This window comes from Neomonachus schauinslandi, chromosome 14, assembly GCF_002201575.2.
Source record: "Neomonachus schauinslandi chromosome 14, ASM220157v2, whole genome shotgun sequence".
Lineage (NCBI taxonomy): Eukaryota > Metazoa > Chordata > Mammalia > Carnivora > Phocidae > Neomonachus > Neomonachus schauinslandi.
The window spans coordinates 21,256,096-21,274,411 of NC_058416.1; the positions used below are offsets into that span (position 1 = coordinate 21,256,096).

General features: G+C 37.8%; 1 protein-coding gene across 1 annotated transcript in view; it reads right to left on the reverse strand.

Annotated features, from left to right (window-relative positions):
- Positions 1-1,202: 1,202 nt before the first annotated feature.
- The window catches only part of DCC (DCC netrin 1 receptor), a 773,306-nt gene continuing 756,192 nt past the window's right edge, over positions 1,203-18,316 (reverse strand). Inside the window, exons 28-29 of the mRNA XM_044921252.1 lie at positions 4,550-4,692; positions 1,203-1,292 (exon numbers count right to left, since the gene is read on the reverse strand). Coding sequence (XP_044777187.1) covers positions 1,203-1,292; positions 4,550-4,692 — 233 coding nt within the window. The remainder of the gene's footprint in view (positions 1,293-4,549; positions 4,693-18,316) is intronic.

Sequence of the window (18,316 nt, forward strand, 5' to 3'; positions counted from 1 at the left end):
CGTAGTGTAGAAGGTTCCCTTGACAACAGGGCCTGGTGGTCGCCACTGACCAATACTGCCCCCTCTAAGTCAGTGAGGAGCCTGTTGGAGGAAGTGACATCACTCAAGAACAGGTACCCTTGAAACTGCCTTCCATTTTCCTTCCCTTCCTCAGGGCCTGTTCTCAGGGAGTCTGCCATTTCCACAGAGGGTGACAGGGATGTTGGTCAGGAGGCCAAGCGATGTGTGGAGCCGGCCACCTCGCCCAAGGCTGGCTGCCAAGGAGAACTCAAGGAGGGACAGGACGAAGGGGGGGAGCTCTTCTGGCCTGACTTCTGAGGAAGATGGCCATGGTGAAGCTTTGAAATGTCATCACAGTGTGATATGGCACAAAAGCCACCCCAACTGAAAAGTGTCCTGTTACGAGCTTAAGCACATAATTACCGTGTGTCTGAGAAGACTGCATATTGTATCCTCTTTCAGGAAACGGATTGCTGCTGGCTGGATGCCCCTAGTTGCAGATTTTTACTTCCCTGTTCTCCAGACATAAATATTAACCAAGGGTGGATTTACAAATACTTGCTAAAATGGGTGAATTTTACCGCCACTGGCTAATAACCACCACTTGTGCAAGATGAATGTCTGAGTTACAAAACATAAGCACTCACTGCCTTTTGTTTGTTTACTTATTTACTCTTTGTGCTGTCAAGAAAACATCCAGTCCTTTGGTGCTATGTGGCAAGAGAATTTCCATGGGTGCTCTGTACTTTGAAGTTGAAAACAAAATAATGAGCTTGCACTGATTTGCCATGGCATGGTACAGGCTTGGATAATGCACTTGCATTTTGTAAGACTAGACCTACACAGAAAGGAAATGACAGGCCTCAATGAAGGAAAACCCAAGCCTTAGTTAGGACAGTGTGGTCACTGCAGTGGCAAAGACCCAGGACTCGGCTAGCAGCTTCAGCCTTGACATTGCAGTGAGGATGGATCTTTGCTTTTGTTTAGGGGCCCCATGGTAACCATTGTGAATTTCCTGATACCTATGAAAGAAGGGATGCTTTTTCCCTCTGAACTGCTTCAGGATCTTCCGTAACTGAGTGGTCCTGATGGTTGACCTGTACACTGGTTAAGAGTTCTTGGACACAGGTGTGCTGCTTATGGGTAATTGGTATGCTGCAAAGTTCCCGGAAAAATACACCTCATCAACTGGGTAAGACGTGTTAAAAGGCAGAGCCTGTGATGGCATTAAGTTGCTTCATTAGCCCTTCCAAGCTTGCCATCTGCTCACTCAAATCATCCTGTTCATACACCTGCAGAAAGAACGAGAACAAAGAGTTAGGACACGTGAAGGGGCACCTGGGTGGCTCAGTCGTTAAGTGTCTGCTTTTGGCTCAGGTCATGATCCCAGGGTCTTGGGATCGAGCCCCGTGTCGGGCTCCCTGCTCCTCGGGGAGCCTGCTTCTCCCTCTCCCACTCCCCCTGCTTGTGTTCCTGCTCTCGCTCTCTCTCTCTCTGTCAAATAAATAAATAAAATCTTTTTTTTTAAAGGACGGGCAAATATCGATACCTCCTTTTATGAAGGCAGTGGTCACATCTAGTTGGTTTACTTTGTATTATCAAGCATGACACAGTGGCCCACAACCATAGCAAGAGGCTGTGCTCAGAATATAATCACTGAATGAAGATGTTGGTAATAAAAGAGGTAGTGATGAGAGGAATGACTGCATCGTGTTTCACTAACTTCATCCCTGTGTCGAGGAAAAAGCTTTAGAGTAAAAAAAAAAATCTCATTTCATATCAAGTTCTACCAGCGTAGAACTGTGTGGTCTCGGATAAGTTAGTGAGCCTCTCTGATCCACAGCTTTTCTCAGCTATAAAATGATGATGGTCATCTATTTCATAGGCTATTCTGAGCACTTTGTGGCCTGTTTAGTGACTATCACAGTGACCAGCACAGGGTGCATATTCAGTATGTTACTCCTTTTTCCTTCCCGTAGGTCACCCAGCAGGATCTGAACAGAATGTCTATCACCATGTTCCTTTTTTTTGTAACACAACGTACGTACATTTTTGTGAGGGAGTTTGATGGGCTTTGCTTGACCAATGAAAGGTCTGAGGATTATGACTTTAGTTTGTGTGTGGAAAGAAAATTCTCACCCCAAACCAGAGTTGCCTGTATGCACAGTTGTAAAGGCAATATTCTAGCACATTTGACTGGTGGGTACAATGAAGAGGTTGAACTGAGGAAGTCTTGGAAGTCTTAGTGAACATACTCTCTAGAACTCTTACTGGGAGCCACGAGAATCAGGGCATTAGTAATACTGGATCATTAGTTATCACAGAACAGATACCCCCATTGCTGGCCTCAGAAATTCTGACGCAGTTAAGATGGTTACAATCTCTCTCTCTCTCTTTCTCTCTCTTTAAAGCTTCCCAAGTAATTTTGATGGCTAGCCAGTGGAGGAAATAAGGCTGTGGTATTGATTGGAATCCCGTTCTTTCATATACTTGCTCATTTTGTGTTGAATGGGAATAACAAGCTTGCCTCATTGGGTAGCTGGGAGGATTCAATAAGTCAGTGTTGGTGGGTATTACCTGCTCAATAAATGTTAGTTTTTCTTTTCTTTTCCAACATACCCTTTATTTTGAATAATACAGACCTGTCCTGCTTGATTATTCTTGCCCATCAATTTGATTAAGTTATTGAAACAATGAGGCCTGAGTCATGATTTCTAGCTCTGAGTAGGATGGAAAGCATTATTCACTACCTGGTCAGAATGGGTATGTAATCCTGCCAAATAAATACCGTTGATCCCAAGAGCATACCACTAGAGATTATATGGGGGATGGGCACTAACCTACTCTAGCCACTAAGGAAACAGCTCGGAATGCATGATATTAAATATGTTGAAAATGGTACCTTCTTATAGAAATCTCAGCATACCAATGAATGGTCATATACCACATAATCTCCAGAGCTTAATGGGGATTGAAAAGTAGTCAGTTTTGCTCAAAAGACTGGTCTACATATGAAGGGAGAGGTTGAAGGGAGGTGATCAGTTGGTAAGTCATTTCTTAACTGTTGTTTGGGTTTTTTTTGTTTTTTGTTTTTGAATTATCTAGCTATCATTGTCCAACACAGCAACCACTAGCAATATGTAACTACTGGATTTCTGAAATGTGACTAGTCTGAATTGAAATGTGTATATATATAAAATACACACCAGATTCTGAACACTTGGTACAAAAATGTAAAATATCTTTTTGACAAATTTTTATATTTATTGCATGTTGAAATGATAACATTTTGGAAATACTGGGTTAGATGAAAGATGGTATTAAAATTTAATCTCATTTATTTTCACATCTTTTAATGTGGCTTCTAGGAAATTTAAAATTACACATGCAGTTCACATTATATTTCTATAGGGCAGTGTTGGTCTAGTTTATTTGCCCTATTTCTGTGTATCCTTTAATGTATAATCTTACTGCTTTTAATACTATAGCTTTGACTGTCACTCTTTAGAATCAACCTTAAATACAAATATGGGCCACCTGACATAATTCCTTATGAGATGAGATATATTACATAAATTTAGGAATTTGACCTGACTTGAGGTATGGCCAACAGCCCTGAGACTAAACGAATACTGCACTCTAAATTTGAACCTTTTTAAAGTATACGAAATGTATATTAATCATATACTTCTGCCAAACATTCACACACAAACACATATCCAGATTCCTTGGTTTCCATGTTGTTAAAATACCTTATGGTTTGTAGTACCAAAAATGATAAAGTCAAGAAAAAATTTATTGTTCATTCAAATGAGATGATTCTAACTTGTTTTTCTCATCTTTTTTTTCTCCCCTTCCACTGTGATTTCTCAAGGTATATGATATGATAGTTCTTTGTTCTCTTTTTAAATGTTTTCTCTTCAAATATATTCAGAAACACTCCAGAGTTTTCTAAATCTCTGCCTTTAGGCAACATCTTTTCAAATATCTTTTATAATGCATTTTTGGGAGAACTCTTAAACTCTCTTTTGCTCTCTCAAAATTTAGATTTTTTTGGTCTCCATTTATTTTCTTTCTGAGTTTTCTAATTTGATCACATTTTAGCTTCTTCCTCTAGTTAGCAAATGTTTTCTCTCAAATAACTAAATTTTCTCCTCTTATTTTCTAATTATGTCAGTTCCTTCTCTTTTTTCTTCTTAAACTCCTGCCTTCATTTCTTCATTTTGTATTTTTTTCTTCTCAATTCTATATTTCTAGGCTACTGTGTGATTTTAGAAGCGACGTGTCTGATAACTTCAGAAAAGTTTTCAGAGTACAGCTTTGGTTACTATTTTTTCGTTGTTGTTGTTTTAAAGAATCATCATATATGTAGTCAAATGCCAAGGTATGTCAACCCGTTGCAAGGAAATACATATATATACCTGTATGTGTATGTATGTATGTAAAGTCACACATTCTTTAAATCTGCTTGATTTTTAAGATTGGTTTTTAAGTATAGCAATGGTCACTGCTTCACCTGACGCAGCATAAATTTCAAGGATAGCCTTACATTGGCTGGATCCTCTGTTGCTTTGTGGCTCTCCTCGGATACTTCAGGGGCCGTTGGCACAGATACAGGAAGCAAAGGAGATCTTGCCTTTCCAGCCAACCCAAGAGAGGCTGTTTTAACATGAGTCTTGGGAAGAGTAGGCCCTGAAATAGAAAACACAGAGTGATGAAAGTAATGTATAAAACATTCTGGGGAGCAATCTCTCAAGTGTGGAAGCCAACTCTAGTGGGTTGGCATTGATTTTAGGTTATTGTTCATTCTGTAGTATAGAGATGAATTATGACACAATGAATGGGCTCATTTTATTTCTACTGAATGGAAGACAAATTCTGATTAGGCCTCTCCAGACGAAGCTCCACCAGTCATATGTAATTTCAAGTGGATTCCAAATCATGCTGTGAAAGGTTGCCTGGGAGCTCCAGACTGTTCATCACACCCTACCGAGTGTCAGTGGAACTCATTTGGTGCCAGTCCCAGCTTTGGGCCAGAAAGCCCTATGCTAGCTTGCCTAAGCAAAGCCTCAATTGTTTAACAGTACCAAGGAATATTTGTACAGTTAAAAGAGATGGTCACTCTTGACCTATAAATGACTATTAGATGTTATAGTAAAAGAAAGTCCTACTGGCTAAACTCATAGAATCTCATTATTAATTCTCTTTTGGGAAAGAAAAAAGATATTATTCTGTCCCGATCAGTATAGCTTCTCTCAATAAAATAAAATCATTTGTGGGAATTGCTGAGTTTCTACTAGATGACATTTCTGTCTGTTATAAACAATGGCTACCTTTTGTTTTTGGATCTGAAATTTGCCTTATAAATCCTGCTTAGCTTATAGCACTAATTAATATAATTTGTCCTTATAGCCTAAAACAAAGGTTTTATGAAGGCTTATTGAATTGGCTAGTAAACCTCACATACCTAAGGACTTTGTCATTCTGAGCTTTGTAACCAAAACCTCAGCACAGAGGGTATTGAATTATGAGACTGACACACTACCTACTGTGCTAACGAGGCACCTCAGAGGGTATTGAATTAAACCATGGAAAGAAGTTTGCCTGAGTTCTTTTGTGTCATCAACAATGAGTTCTAATGATCCCGATGGCCTATTAATATGTATTTTGGGGAAAATGTTTTGTTCTGATCATACTTTGGTAAATATAATTCCAGTTAATAAAACTCAGAGGTTATTTTACAATCAAAGAAATTGTGGGCATTTGTTTATTGGGAAAAAAATAATAGAACAGTCTAAGGGGCCAGCAATTGGGTATATGCTATGCAAAATAATGATAAATCATAACATAGCACCTTTTCTCATACTTCCATATTTATATGGCCTAGCATGAATTCCTTCATACTTACATTCTTTCACTCTTAAACTTCAGGGATCAAAAGTTTGCAATTGGAGTGACTAATCACTAGAGGGTGATCTTAAGTTTTTGGTAGCTCAGATGAAAAGAAATATAAAAACAGGAGGAATGTGAATCATTTTCTTTAAGAGAGGAAATAATATTTACTGAGTGTCTACTAAGCTCCAGACCTATGGTAAGTACTTTAAGTCATTTTAGGCCAAAAAACATAGTGGGGAAGAATTTGGGATTTATCAGTCCAGTCTACATTCAGATCCTGGAAAGCTCAACTATGCACTAGCTATGTAATCCCTTGGTCAACTGACTTAACATCTGTTGGCCTGTTTCTTCTGTAAAATGGGAATGATAATTTGGGAGGGATTAAATAAGATTATGTAATTAAAGGGGCTGATCCCTATAACTTGTTCAAAGAGGGCACCCTGTTACGAATATTTAATTGTCAAAACAATATGTGAATTTTTAGTTCACATATGAGGATGTTAAAGTGGAGAGAAGAAACAAAGTAACTTACCCAAGCTCACACATTTAGGAAAGGGCAGGCAGGTGTGTACCAAGATCTATCTAACTCCACTGAGCAAATTAAGGGTTTATCGTAATATGTTGATCTAGCCCATCCAATTAAAGTTAGCTTTTTGAAGAAGCAATGTAGAAGACCATGAGATCTAGTTCAAAGACTGTAAGTAACTTCAGGGTAGAAACTACTTCTTATATTGTTTTGTATTTTCTCATGGTTGAACTGGGTTTTAACATAAAGGGGAAAACAACATTCTAATAAACTCCAGCATCGATCTAAACTACTTTTATTATTATGCTATTTAAATATATACAAGCAGAACACATGGCAGAGCTGTTATAAACTTGGAATTCTTATACTATGCTATAAAACCGCTGCAAATTGTGCAAAACCAAGACACATTTAAAATTAAATAGCAAAGTCCTAGAAAAATAGCACAGTTTCAATTAACATCATTAATTTAATATGATGAATGAGTTGGTTTGGCTAAAACAAAACAGCCCTATAAATGTGGCCCTGACTGCTGTGGCAGAAGTCATCGTGGGTTGGTCCTACGTACTCAGTTTAAGACTACCGATTTCCTCTGGTTGAAATAACAGGAAAACCTTCTTTCTTCTGGAGAATGTAATGCCAGCTGGTCTCCACTGGATGTGAACAAACTCTTTGTATATTAAGTCTCCCTCTGTCATTTTCTCTTTAGCTTCTGACTATAAATGCAATGTTTCTGGAGCTAACTTAGTTCTAAACTCAAATACAAAGGCAGAACTAAAACCCCTGGCAAAGTGGTGCTATAAAATGGCTCTCCAGAGGCTCCAATATGTGTAGTTCACATTAATATTGCAGGTGATTACTTAAGTGAAAGCACAAAGTTTAAAGAGGAATTTTCATTGAGGACTGGTGAACCTTGAGAACCGATCTAGTGAACCCCTACTTCGAGTCACATTTCCTGAATTATGCTTATCTTCCCTTCTAGAATGTTCACCATGTTCTGCTTAAACCTGAGGTTAGCTTTATTGCCATAGAAAGCTGCTTCTATTAGAACATTCCATGAGCCACCTCTTCCTTCCCTATATTTAATAGAGTAGGTGCATTTTGAAAACTAACACAGATTTCTGTACATATCCTCTATTTATTTATTTTTGCTATGATTTTGACTTACGTGTTCTTGATTATGAAATCTATTTTATTTAAAATTTTTTAGCTTTGAAATTTTTATTTTATATATATATATTTAAAGATTTATGTATTTATTTTAGAGATAGAGAGCACAAGAGGGGGGAGCAGAGGGAGAGGTAGAGAGAATCTCAAGCAGACTCTGCACTGAGCTCAGAACCCAACAGGGGCTCCATTTCATGACCCTGAGATCATGACCTGAGCCGGAACCACAAGTTAGACGCTCAACCGACTGTGCCACCCAGGCTCCCCCTAGCTTTAAAATTTTTAATAAACTAAACTATGTCTGAAAAATTGACAGTTTAACTCTTAAACATATGCAGTGTATATCTAACGCATATTGTTAATCAATTCACTTTATCAGCACCATGCTCTAACCAACTGAGCTAACCGGCCACTTTCAATTCACTTTAACATAGATATCTACAAAGAGAATGACACAAGAAGAAGTCAATGACAGAGGCAGGGCTTATTATGTAGGAAATTCAAACAAGCTGGGCCTGTTTTATACCAGGAAACACACAAAAATAAAGATTATTTTAGAATTTATTAGGCTGTTCTGTAAAATTCCCTAATGTTTATTTGACTACCTTTTTGTGTGGTTTTGCATGTGGAACAATTACAGTTCCCACTATAAAAGTATATTTTAGTGGTGTATTTTCTGTCCTGGATCCTAAACACTTGGGCAGATCCACAGTGTATTATACTGTATCTAAAATACTTATAGTATTACAATATGATGCAAGTATGCCTAGAGAGTACCATAACTCAGACCTATTAGAAAGAAGATCATTATAATTGATTTTCTCTAGTGTCCAGGCAACAGTTATACATTCGGAACCTACTGAGTGTTCAACAATATACAAGACACTGCATTTTACAAAAGAAACTAAAGACAGTGTCTTGGCTTCAAAGACCACACAGAGTGTTTAAACCTCAAGTGACTGCCTTTTCTCAAGTAATATTCAGAGATCCAAAGAAATTCAGAATGCTGTCCCCTCAAGGGCTCTTGGAGTTCATCTAGTGACCTTCCCTTTATGTTGCTGAACAGAACACCAAGGTCCCCGGAGATCAAAGGATCAAGGTCAAATTAATTTCAATAAAATTCCAGGATACGCAAAGATTTTGAACAGTTTTTAGAGTTCATTATTAGCAGGGTTTGTCTGATGTACTTTATGGCCTTAAATATTTTTCCTTCCCTTTCCTAGATGGGGAACTAAGAAAAGACTATGAGGGACATTTCCCAGGAGAGATTTACTAATAGCCAAAAAGATAACGTTGGTCTCAAAACTGCCCTTTAGTAAAGGGGAGCAGATGTTGTAAACCAAAGACTTCTATGAAAACATGCTGTATTCAAAAGCTGATGCCCATGCTCTTGGGTGGGCACTAACTCTGTTCCTATGCTATGTTTGTGTTTTGGTAGATTCAGCATTTTCTCCTCTGAACCACCGATGTTTCAAGCCTGGACACTGGTGAACAATGGGTCCTTACAGGCTCCCCATGCTGAGCTTCTCTCCTTATTTATGTACTTGTAGTTCACCATGTGTTAGTAGCTCCCATCTGGATTTTCTAGTCTGCATCCCTATCCTTCCACAGGACCATGAGACATGTCTTTAATCCTTCACCTTGTGCTAGACAGCTTACCAGTGGCTTGCCCCAATGGTTAAATTCCGAATCCATTTTATTTTATTTTATTATGTTATGTTAATCACCATACATTACATCATTAGTTTTTGATGTACTGTTCCATGATTCATTGCCGAATCCATTTTCAACACCATTCAAACCAAGGAAACATCTTTATATACAATCACCAGTCTCATGGCATGAGCTCTGCTCAAGTGAGAAAACAGGGTAATCATTTAGTACTCGTATTAGAAAGTGGCAGCTGGAAGCTCATTCCGATGTGAAGAGGACACTGGGAACCATCTTGCTGCCCCCCACCTACTGATGAATTGTGATTGTTGGGGCACCATTCATTTTGAGTCCGTTCCCTCATATTGAACCTTCCTAGATTTCAGTAACGGGGTGGTGGTGGTGGGGTCATTGCCACATTTCCTCTGCTGCTATTTGGCCTTTTCTACACTGCCCTCAGAAACCAGTTTAAAAGCCAACTTTGTTCTTGCAGCCCTGTCCCCCCTATTCTCTGTGTACTCATTCCTCTTCATGGGCCGCCATAAGGCATGGTGGCCTTTGTCGTGCCCAGTGGTGTTTGGACACACTGAAAGAGAACCACGATCTTACCTTCCCAAAGAACTAATGGAAACAGTAAGAATTAGAAAAAGCATTTACACCAGGGTATTAAACTTCTGCTCTTCAATGTTGAGCAATGATAGAGTTTTTGAGAGTTTTTCCTATTCTTTGTAGATCTAGGGAGTAACCAACAGAGAAGTCTTCATATTTATTTCTTTGCTTTGGAGAACTGAACTTATGTTGATAATTGGTCTAAACACACAAAAAAATTTCAATGAAACTTCTACGCGTTTTATCAGAGCAATATATGAAAGCAAAAGCAAATGAAAGACAAAAGTTAAATGAATTATTTTCATGGCTCTCAGCTGCTAATTTAATATAATCTTAACCTGTCAGTCAAGATCCTCTGTGATCACTCCCAAATATGAAGAACGACTTTCAGATGTGAACAAGAATACCCGTGTAAGCTGAGGGCGGCAGCAAGTGATAAGAGGGTTGGCACTGGGGCTCTGAAAAATTCTCTTTCTGCAGACAGGCCTTTGAGAGATGAGGGTTTCCCAATTCTGAAGACCAAGCTGGTCTTCATGACAAAAGGTTTCTGATCTCCTGTATTATTTACTTTTTTTTTCCATGACAGTAAAATATGTATGATCTACACAATAAATTCCAAGCACAGAGTGTGTGTTAAGATAAACATCTAAATATTGAGGAAGAGTCCTAACCTGGGACTTCAGAGACCCAGTCATATAGTTTTGTAACTTTGGCTCAACAGCCTACTTTCTTTGGGTCTCGATTTCTTTTTTTTTTTTTTTTTAAGATTTTTATTTATTTATTTGAGACAGAGAGAATGAGAGGGAGGAGGGTCAGAGGGAGAAGCAGACTCCCCGCCGAGCAGGGAGCCCGATGCGGGACTCGATCCCGGGACTCCAGGATCATGACCTGAGCCGAAGGCAGTCGCCCAACCGACTGAGCCACCCAGGCGCCCCTGGGTCTCGATTTCTTTATAGCTATAAAGGTCAAACAATTTAATCTTTAAGCTATTAACTATAACATTATACAAGGAAGGAGAATACAGCTACTCTACCCATACTGAACTTTACATTTGGATTTCTTTGCGCTCCTTAAGATTCAGGAAGCACTAGTTAATCCATGGTAAAAAAATGAATTGAAAGAAATCTCCAGCAAGTAAATCCTTAAAATCCAGTTATAGTAACTTATGAGTTAAACTGTACTTTCTAGGAAAAAAAAAGCTCTATCATTTTCTCTTAAAGTTATTAATGAAAAGCATAACAATTATGGTTGTTTTGCTTTTTTATTTCAAACTAATAATGGGCAGTTCAACTAAAAATAGGCAGTGTTAAATTACAGTGAGTTTACATTATCCATGATTAATTGAAAAATTTATCTGAAACCACTATAGATTTTCCCCTACCCAGGGTGCATGTTGAAGAAGTGTTTCAGGCGACCCTTGGGTAGAACATATGATGTTGATATGCTAAATAAATGGGTCTACACCGATATACAACTAATTAAGTGAGCGCTGCTTTGGTTTTAATGTTACTCTCCTCAGCAGGACCCACTGAGGGGATAAAATACAAATGAAGCTGAAGATCTGAGATGGCCCAGCCGTGTGCCTCAGGTGTAGATAAGCAGCCTCAGCAGGAATTTACTGTTTTAAGCTTTATTTTCACAGTACAGTTATTAAACATTTCATTTGCTCATTAGGTACATAATGTATGACTGCCAGGTGCAAACTCCTGCCAGCATCTCTCTGCAGAGGGTTCTCCCAAGTAAAATGATTCTTGGTGAGAAATGCTGGAATAGGTTGCAGCAGGAATGTAGTGAACAGAGTCTCATGGGTCAAATCAGAGGCCAGTGGGTAGCATGATTTTGATTTCAATATTAATTTTCCCATCTTTGCCTACTTTTTCCTATTTCCTATCTCATTTTCCACTTCATCACCCTTAAGAATACAGATAAAATGGGTAGTTTGGAAGAGGCTTGGGTTCACATCTCCACTTGGTCTCTGACCCATTCTGACAAATGAAATGTCCTCTCTCGGTCTAGTTTCTATGTGAACCATAATATCACTCTAACCCGTATTTACTGTTAAATAACAACTCTGTACAGGCTCAGGATGTCTGGGGGGAAATGGAAGTATGTAATTGTACACACTTCTCACACACAAAGAGCTTTTGAGGCTCTGGAAGAAATAAGAAACATGTACATGGGAAATGTGTAATATTCTCTACCTTTTCATGTTGACAATATATTGAACAAAAAGCGAGTGGCTCTATTTACTTAGATACACCAGCCTCCGGCATTCCTCATGTGTGATCAAATTTCAAGTATGTAAGCTTTGGCATCAGTCTTAAAGCACTTAGTCTACAATGTGTATTCTATTTTAAAGGTGAGGAACATACCTCAGTGTCACTTCTGGGGACAGAAGCTTTGTGTTCTTTTCCTAACCTTCCCACCTCTCTTCAAAAATAAGGGAAACACCAAGGATATGCTTATGAGGTGACCAACTGGGTTGAAGACATGAGGTTAATATTGTCCCAGATGGCTCTGAATCCATAAAAATCCTGTATACAGGGAAGTGTTTATTTTGCATTTATAATGGGTAAGGGAGAGCTTTACGGAAGGATTTAAAGGGAGCTAAGTTGATAAATAGTCATTCTACAATGTTTATGTTGGGAAATAATGACTAAGAAAAGGATGGGCGAGAAGTCCTCAAGGACAAAAACATTGTCTAATGTGTCTTATTGTCCTTAGGACCTATGTCAGTGTCTAATTCATACAGAGTAGAGCTGACATCATACTTTGTAGAATTCGTTCCTGGAAACAAGACAACAACAAGAGGAGAGACTCTGCACTCATAATTCTGCTTGTTTCTGCTGCTTCTTCATTTAGATACCTTCTGGAATAAGAAAGGTTTCAGGAAAATCTTCAACGATTTTGAGAAATGAATTCACCAGAACAGTTCGAGGTCTCCCCCTTTCTTTGGATGCTTTTCTGAGGTTCCTGGACCATGTATTAACAAAACAAAAACTACAAAATCAAAACTAAACACCCGTGTTGTTTATTGGCAGGCTCCCACAGCTCAAGTTAATAGGTCCATGGTGACTTCCTATGTCCTTCTGCATATAATGTCAAAGTCAAGAGGCCTCTCAGTTAATTTCGTGGATATTCCAGATCATTTTCAGATAGTTTGTTATTAAAGGGACATTTGTGTTCTCCTCCCAAATTGATTATTTTTTTCTAACTTTTTCTACTCTATTTGCAACAAGAAGCAACAGGTTTGAGCTCTTTATTTACATCAGTTCATCGATTCAGATGTTTTGTGCTCATAGGAAGAACATTGTCAATTCCGTTTTCTACTGAAACGAGGCTTAAAAACCCTTCTTGTATTATCTCAGTTTTGCTGATATTCTAGTGATCAAACTTCAGAGGAACTACATTCTGGATTCATAAAGACAAGTGACACTGCATAAAGCTTCCATATCGTTGTATGAAAACCTTAGAAAAATGCAGAAACAATGCAGAAATCCAGACATCAGCCTCATGCAACTTTTGTAATTATGTACTCCGTGTAGAATGTCATCATTCCCAAATTCATCCACATTAGTACACAATAGATTGCATTCATGGTATATTTCACATGATGTATAAATATAATGATATTTACTTTCCAAACATCAATTATTTTGTCAATATTGGAAATAGTTCCTTTTATAAAGACAATTAGCCACAGAGGATTCTGTTTTTATAGTATAATCTTGGTTATTCAGACCCAGATTTCTTAATATCCTGATATACTTGATTTTTAAAATCTGGTTTTGTTTTTTAGTAGAAGTCATCAAATCTCTCTTTGTCGCTCTCTCTCTCTCTCTGTCTTTGTTTCTCTCCCTCGGTCTCTTCCACATACACACACCTACACCCACAAATGGATATTAAGACACTATGGCCAGGGCGCCTGGGTGGCTCAGTTGGTTAAGCGACTGCCTTCGGCTCAGGTCATGATCCTGGAGTCCTGGGATCGAGTCCCACATCGGCCTCCCTGCTCGGCAGGGAGTCTGCTTCTCCCTCTGACCCTCCTCCCTCTCATGCTCTCTGTATCTCATTCTCTCTGTCTCAAATAAATAAATAAAATCTTTAAAAAAAAAAAAAAGACACTATGGCCAGAAATATAACATTCAGATTACATTTTGGGGTTAGTACACTATCATATTAACCCAATCTCTTCTAACTTTTACAGGTATACCTTTCAGACTGACCAAAGCACAACATGAATAGTATTCATGGCACAAGAACATTTTAAAAACTCAGAGTAACTTACTTAGTCAACGAGGTGATCATATAAGTCAATGATCATATAATTTAAAAATATTTTCAACTGTAAGTTAAACACCATCACCACGTCCACCCCAAAGAACATGTGTGCCATTGAGGAAAGCTACTTAAGTAAGCATTTCCATTTTGTCCATGGAGAAGCCAACTTCTTTTCTGCATTTTGGCCATACTTTTAGGGGTTGTCTTCACTTGCATATTACCTATTTATTTATTCACCATGGCTCTCTCAGACACCTGGCTTTTGACCTCACCAATCTATAGAAATGTCAGATATAAAGGTCATAAATACTATCATAATTTTTTCAGTCTAATGGGGATCTGCCTTATAAGTCTCTCTATAGGATCTGTTAGCATTATGTTTTCTCAGTTCTAAGATTCACAGCAATATTCCTGAAACCGGAATGCTTCTTACAATTGATTCTGTATAATATTTATAGTTTTTTATTTTTTTCCCTTTAAATTATACAACTAAATCAATGGAATACTCCAAGGCAATGGCATCTTTATATACTTGCTGAGGTATTTAGGGGTAAAGTGAATGATGTCTGCAATATCCTTTGAAATGCATCAAAAATTAAGGTGGATGGATAGATGAATAAATATGAGCCAAAAATATAGAATCTAGGTGGTGGGTATAGGGAAGTTCACTGTACAAATTTTCTAAGCATTTAATATTTTTATAATAAAATATTGGAAGGAAAAAAATGATGGCAACTTTGAATCAAGGAACTAGTGTGTTTAAAACTGCCTTTTCCTTGAAATGTTTTCCCTTCTTGGCTTCTGAAAAATTATGTCATTGTTCTCCTACCTCTAGTACCTCTTTCTTTACTCCCTCATAAAATGTAGACTTACCTTAAATTTCATTTTTCAAATTTCTTTCTTTTCCTTCACATTCTTTCTCTGGGAGTTGTCATTTATCTACAGTGTGCTAAAGCTCTCACTTCTCTGAAAATGATTCTCTAATCCACTCTTCAGTTGTGACTCCCTCTTGAATTCCTCCTTGTTCCCTACACTCACTCTCTAGCTCCACTGAGATGCTCCTGCCCCTTCAGGCTCAACAAACTCCACTCTCTCCGACTCTCCCTTCCCTCTCACAGAGTAGAGGGAAGCTCACTTCCCTCTTTCTATTTGTTTATAACTGTGTTCCTCAAGACACAGGATTCAAGCAACTGAGTCACCTTGGACTCACTTTCTCCCTCATTCTTCATAGCCAATTATTCACTCAATTGCCTGTTTCTTCTTTTGGAAGATAAGTCCTGCAGCTGTCTCTTCTATCAGTTCTCACTTTCATCAATCTACATTACACACTTTCCATCTTCATCTCAGTTTGTGATTTGATTCTCCTAAGTCACTACCCTGTCTTTTCCCAGCTTATTATCTCGTGAAGACTCTAGGAATCATTCTCTCTAGCAAAAGAGCGTTACCTGTAGACTCTGAAAACATGTTGTACTTTCTTATCCCGGGCGTTTTCCTCACTCTGGCCCTTCCTGGTATACTTCTGTGATCGTTTGCCATCATGCAGAAGTAGCCAGCTGTACATCCTGTCCCTGCCCTTTAGGAACTGTGACCTTGGAGATGTTATTCGATTCTCCTATACTCTGGGTCCATTGCATATAAAACGACACGGTCTACTTTGCAGAGATGGTGTAGGATTTATGGACAAGACACGTGCAGAATAGCATTCTTCATAGTCCTTAGTTTATAGCTATCATAGGATTGCCAACTGATAAACATTTTTTATTGTAAAATGATTTCTATTTTACCCTGAGCCATCCAGAAATGCAATTTCCTGAGAATATTCCCCAAAGATACTAGTTAATTGAGATTTTATTCTTTATTTGCAGTGGAACAAAATGTCAATGAAAAATTCTGACTAATCCTTGTCATGCTGGGCCAGAAAGATCTCTTCAAGTCCATATGTGGGAAATTATTTATAAGGAAAATATGTTGTTATGCAATGTTCCATAACTTTTCAATATTTGACATGTTCTGCAGCATGAAGTTTCTGAATATTTCATATCTATAAGATGATTGGAAGCTAGTTCTGAAAAATAGGCTATTGGATATCTTGTACTGGCCTAAGAAATAAGCCCATAGTATCTCTGGGTTTTTGACATTTACATAAATATTTATTTTTGTCTTCCAATGAGAAATAAAACTTTCTCTAGTTGGATGTGTTGGGCCAATTCAAGTATGAAAAATATGTAATCAATACATATTTGGAAAGGAAAATGAAAAAAATGACAAAATAAAAGCTAATGCAAATGTAAATAATACATGGAGAAAACAGAAATAAAACAAAATCCATTTTTCTTCCTTTTCCTTCTGTGAATGTATCTGGAGTTTTATGTCATGGAATAGTATTAGAATGTCTGGAAAAAATTATATATATATCTCTCTAGATATATATATATATTTACATGTTAAGGGAGATGCTAAAATATAAGTGGAGTGTTTATTATTTGTGACATTACTAATTACATAGTCATTGGCCCTTTATGTACATGATTATATAGTTGTTCAGAAAAGCAGGCTTTGGTTTCAGAAAATCCTAGGTTCAAATCTTGGCCCTGACATTTCGATATGATGTAACATTGAATGAATTATTTTATCTTCTCTGATCCCAAGGTTCCTCATGAGTCACTACTTTCCTCTTTGTGTTTCTGTGAACATTATATAAGATAGCAAATTCACGGTTAAATGCTTGCTAACGGCATTTGTCAATAACGAAATCTGCAAACAGATCACCATGGTTAGAATCAGTTCATTTTTTTCTTGAGTATCTACTGGGACCCAGCATATATTAGGTTTTATTGTGATATTAAAGAATATTGAAAATTGGTGTCTATTATGATATTAAATGTTGGCTTGGGACGATAAGCCATGGAAGTGTGAAATAGTTCATTAGAGTCATACTACATGTAGAATAAATAAAGAGATAAAAATCTAAGAATACATGCAGGAACTAACTAAGAAGGGACTGACTATGTGGCAGCTGGAAGACAGTGAGCGCACTGGAGCTGGAGGAGGAGAGGGGGACAGAGCCTGGACAGCGGACACGGCCCCCGACTGGCACAGGTTTCAGAAACTGGATCCTGCATCATGTCTAACCCAGGAGTACAAGGAGAAAGGTAAATATGTGCAGAAAATTCTCAAACATTAAAAACATCATGAAATCTAGGAAAAAAGCCTTTAAGCATTTTTCTCATGGTACTTCCCAATATTCTATCATTGTTCCTCTCTCTGATCTGTAATTTCTCAAATTCAAATACTCAGGTACTGGTAGGTACTTGTATAGGACCTGTTACCACTTAAATTAAGAAGCTGTGATGTAGGGGCGAGGGGGACAACCAAACAACCTTTTAATGTAAAAGAAAGAAAAAGAAAGAGGTTGGTGGGGTGAGGGAGAGGAGAAAGAGGGGGCACAGAGGGAGGGAGGAAGACTTTAATTGCTCAAACATTTATTGGAGAAGCAGGTTCTTTTTCTTTAAAAACTCTCCTCTCTCCCACCAGCTCTTTACTATCACCAAGTCTCCTCAAATATATATTTACTCCTTAGAATGATTTATTGCCCAATAAATGATTCATGATGATATTTTTCAGATATCATATAATACAACCTAACTTATTCAGTACTCAAATAAACATTTCTTTTATTACCACACTTTCTCTGTGATTTCTATTACCACTGTGTATAGGTTCACTTACCTACCACCATCAAAAAAAATTTTTTTAAATATATTTTATAGATTTCACATGCTCATCACCCTGGTATGATGCTGGCTGAATCTGACATTTTCATTGTACAATGCGTCACTGTTTGAGGAAATGTGTGTGTAATCATTCAGTCTCTGCTGAAGCACTTTCCATCACACACCAGAACATGGGATGCCACGGACAGGTTATGATGACCTCCTTAAATGACAACTCATCTCAGTTTCCACAGAACCTCCTTTACTGGAGAAAATTTATCACAGATGGTTATGAATCTTATCTATTAGTCTTCATTTAAAAAACAACAGAAAAGAGACAGTTTCAGAGGTGGGATCTCTTTTAAGACATTAAAATATTAATTTAATTCCTTCATCAGGCATTAACAAATATACACTAAGGCCCCAGGTGTTTGCACAAGAAAATGAATGACTTAATTTTGCAGAATTTCATTTG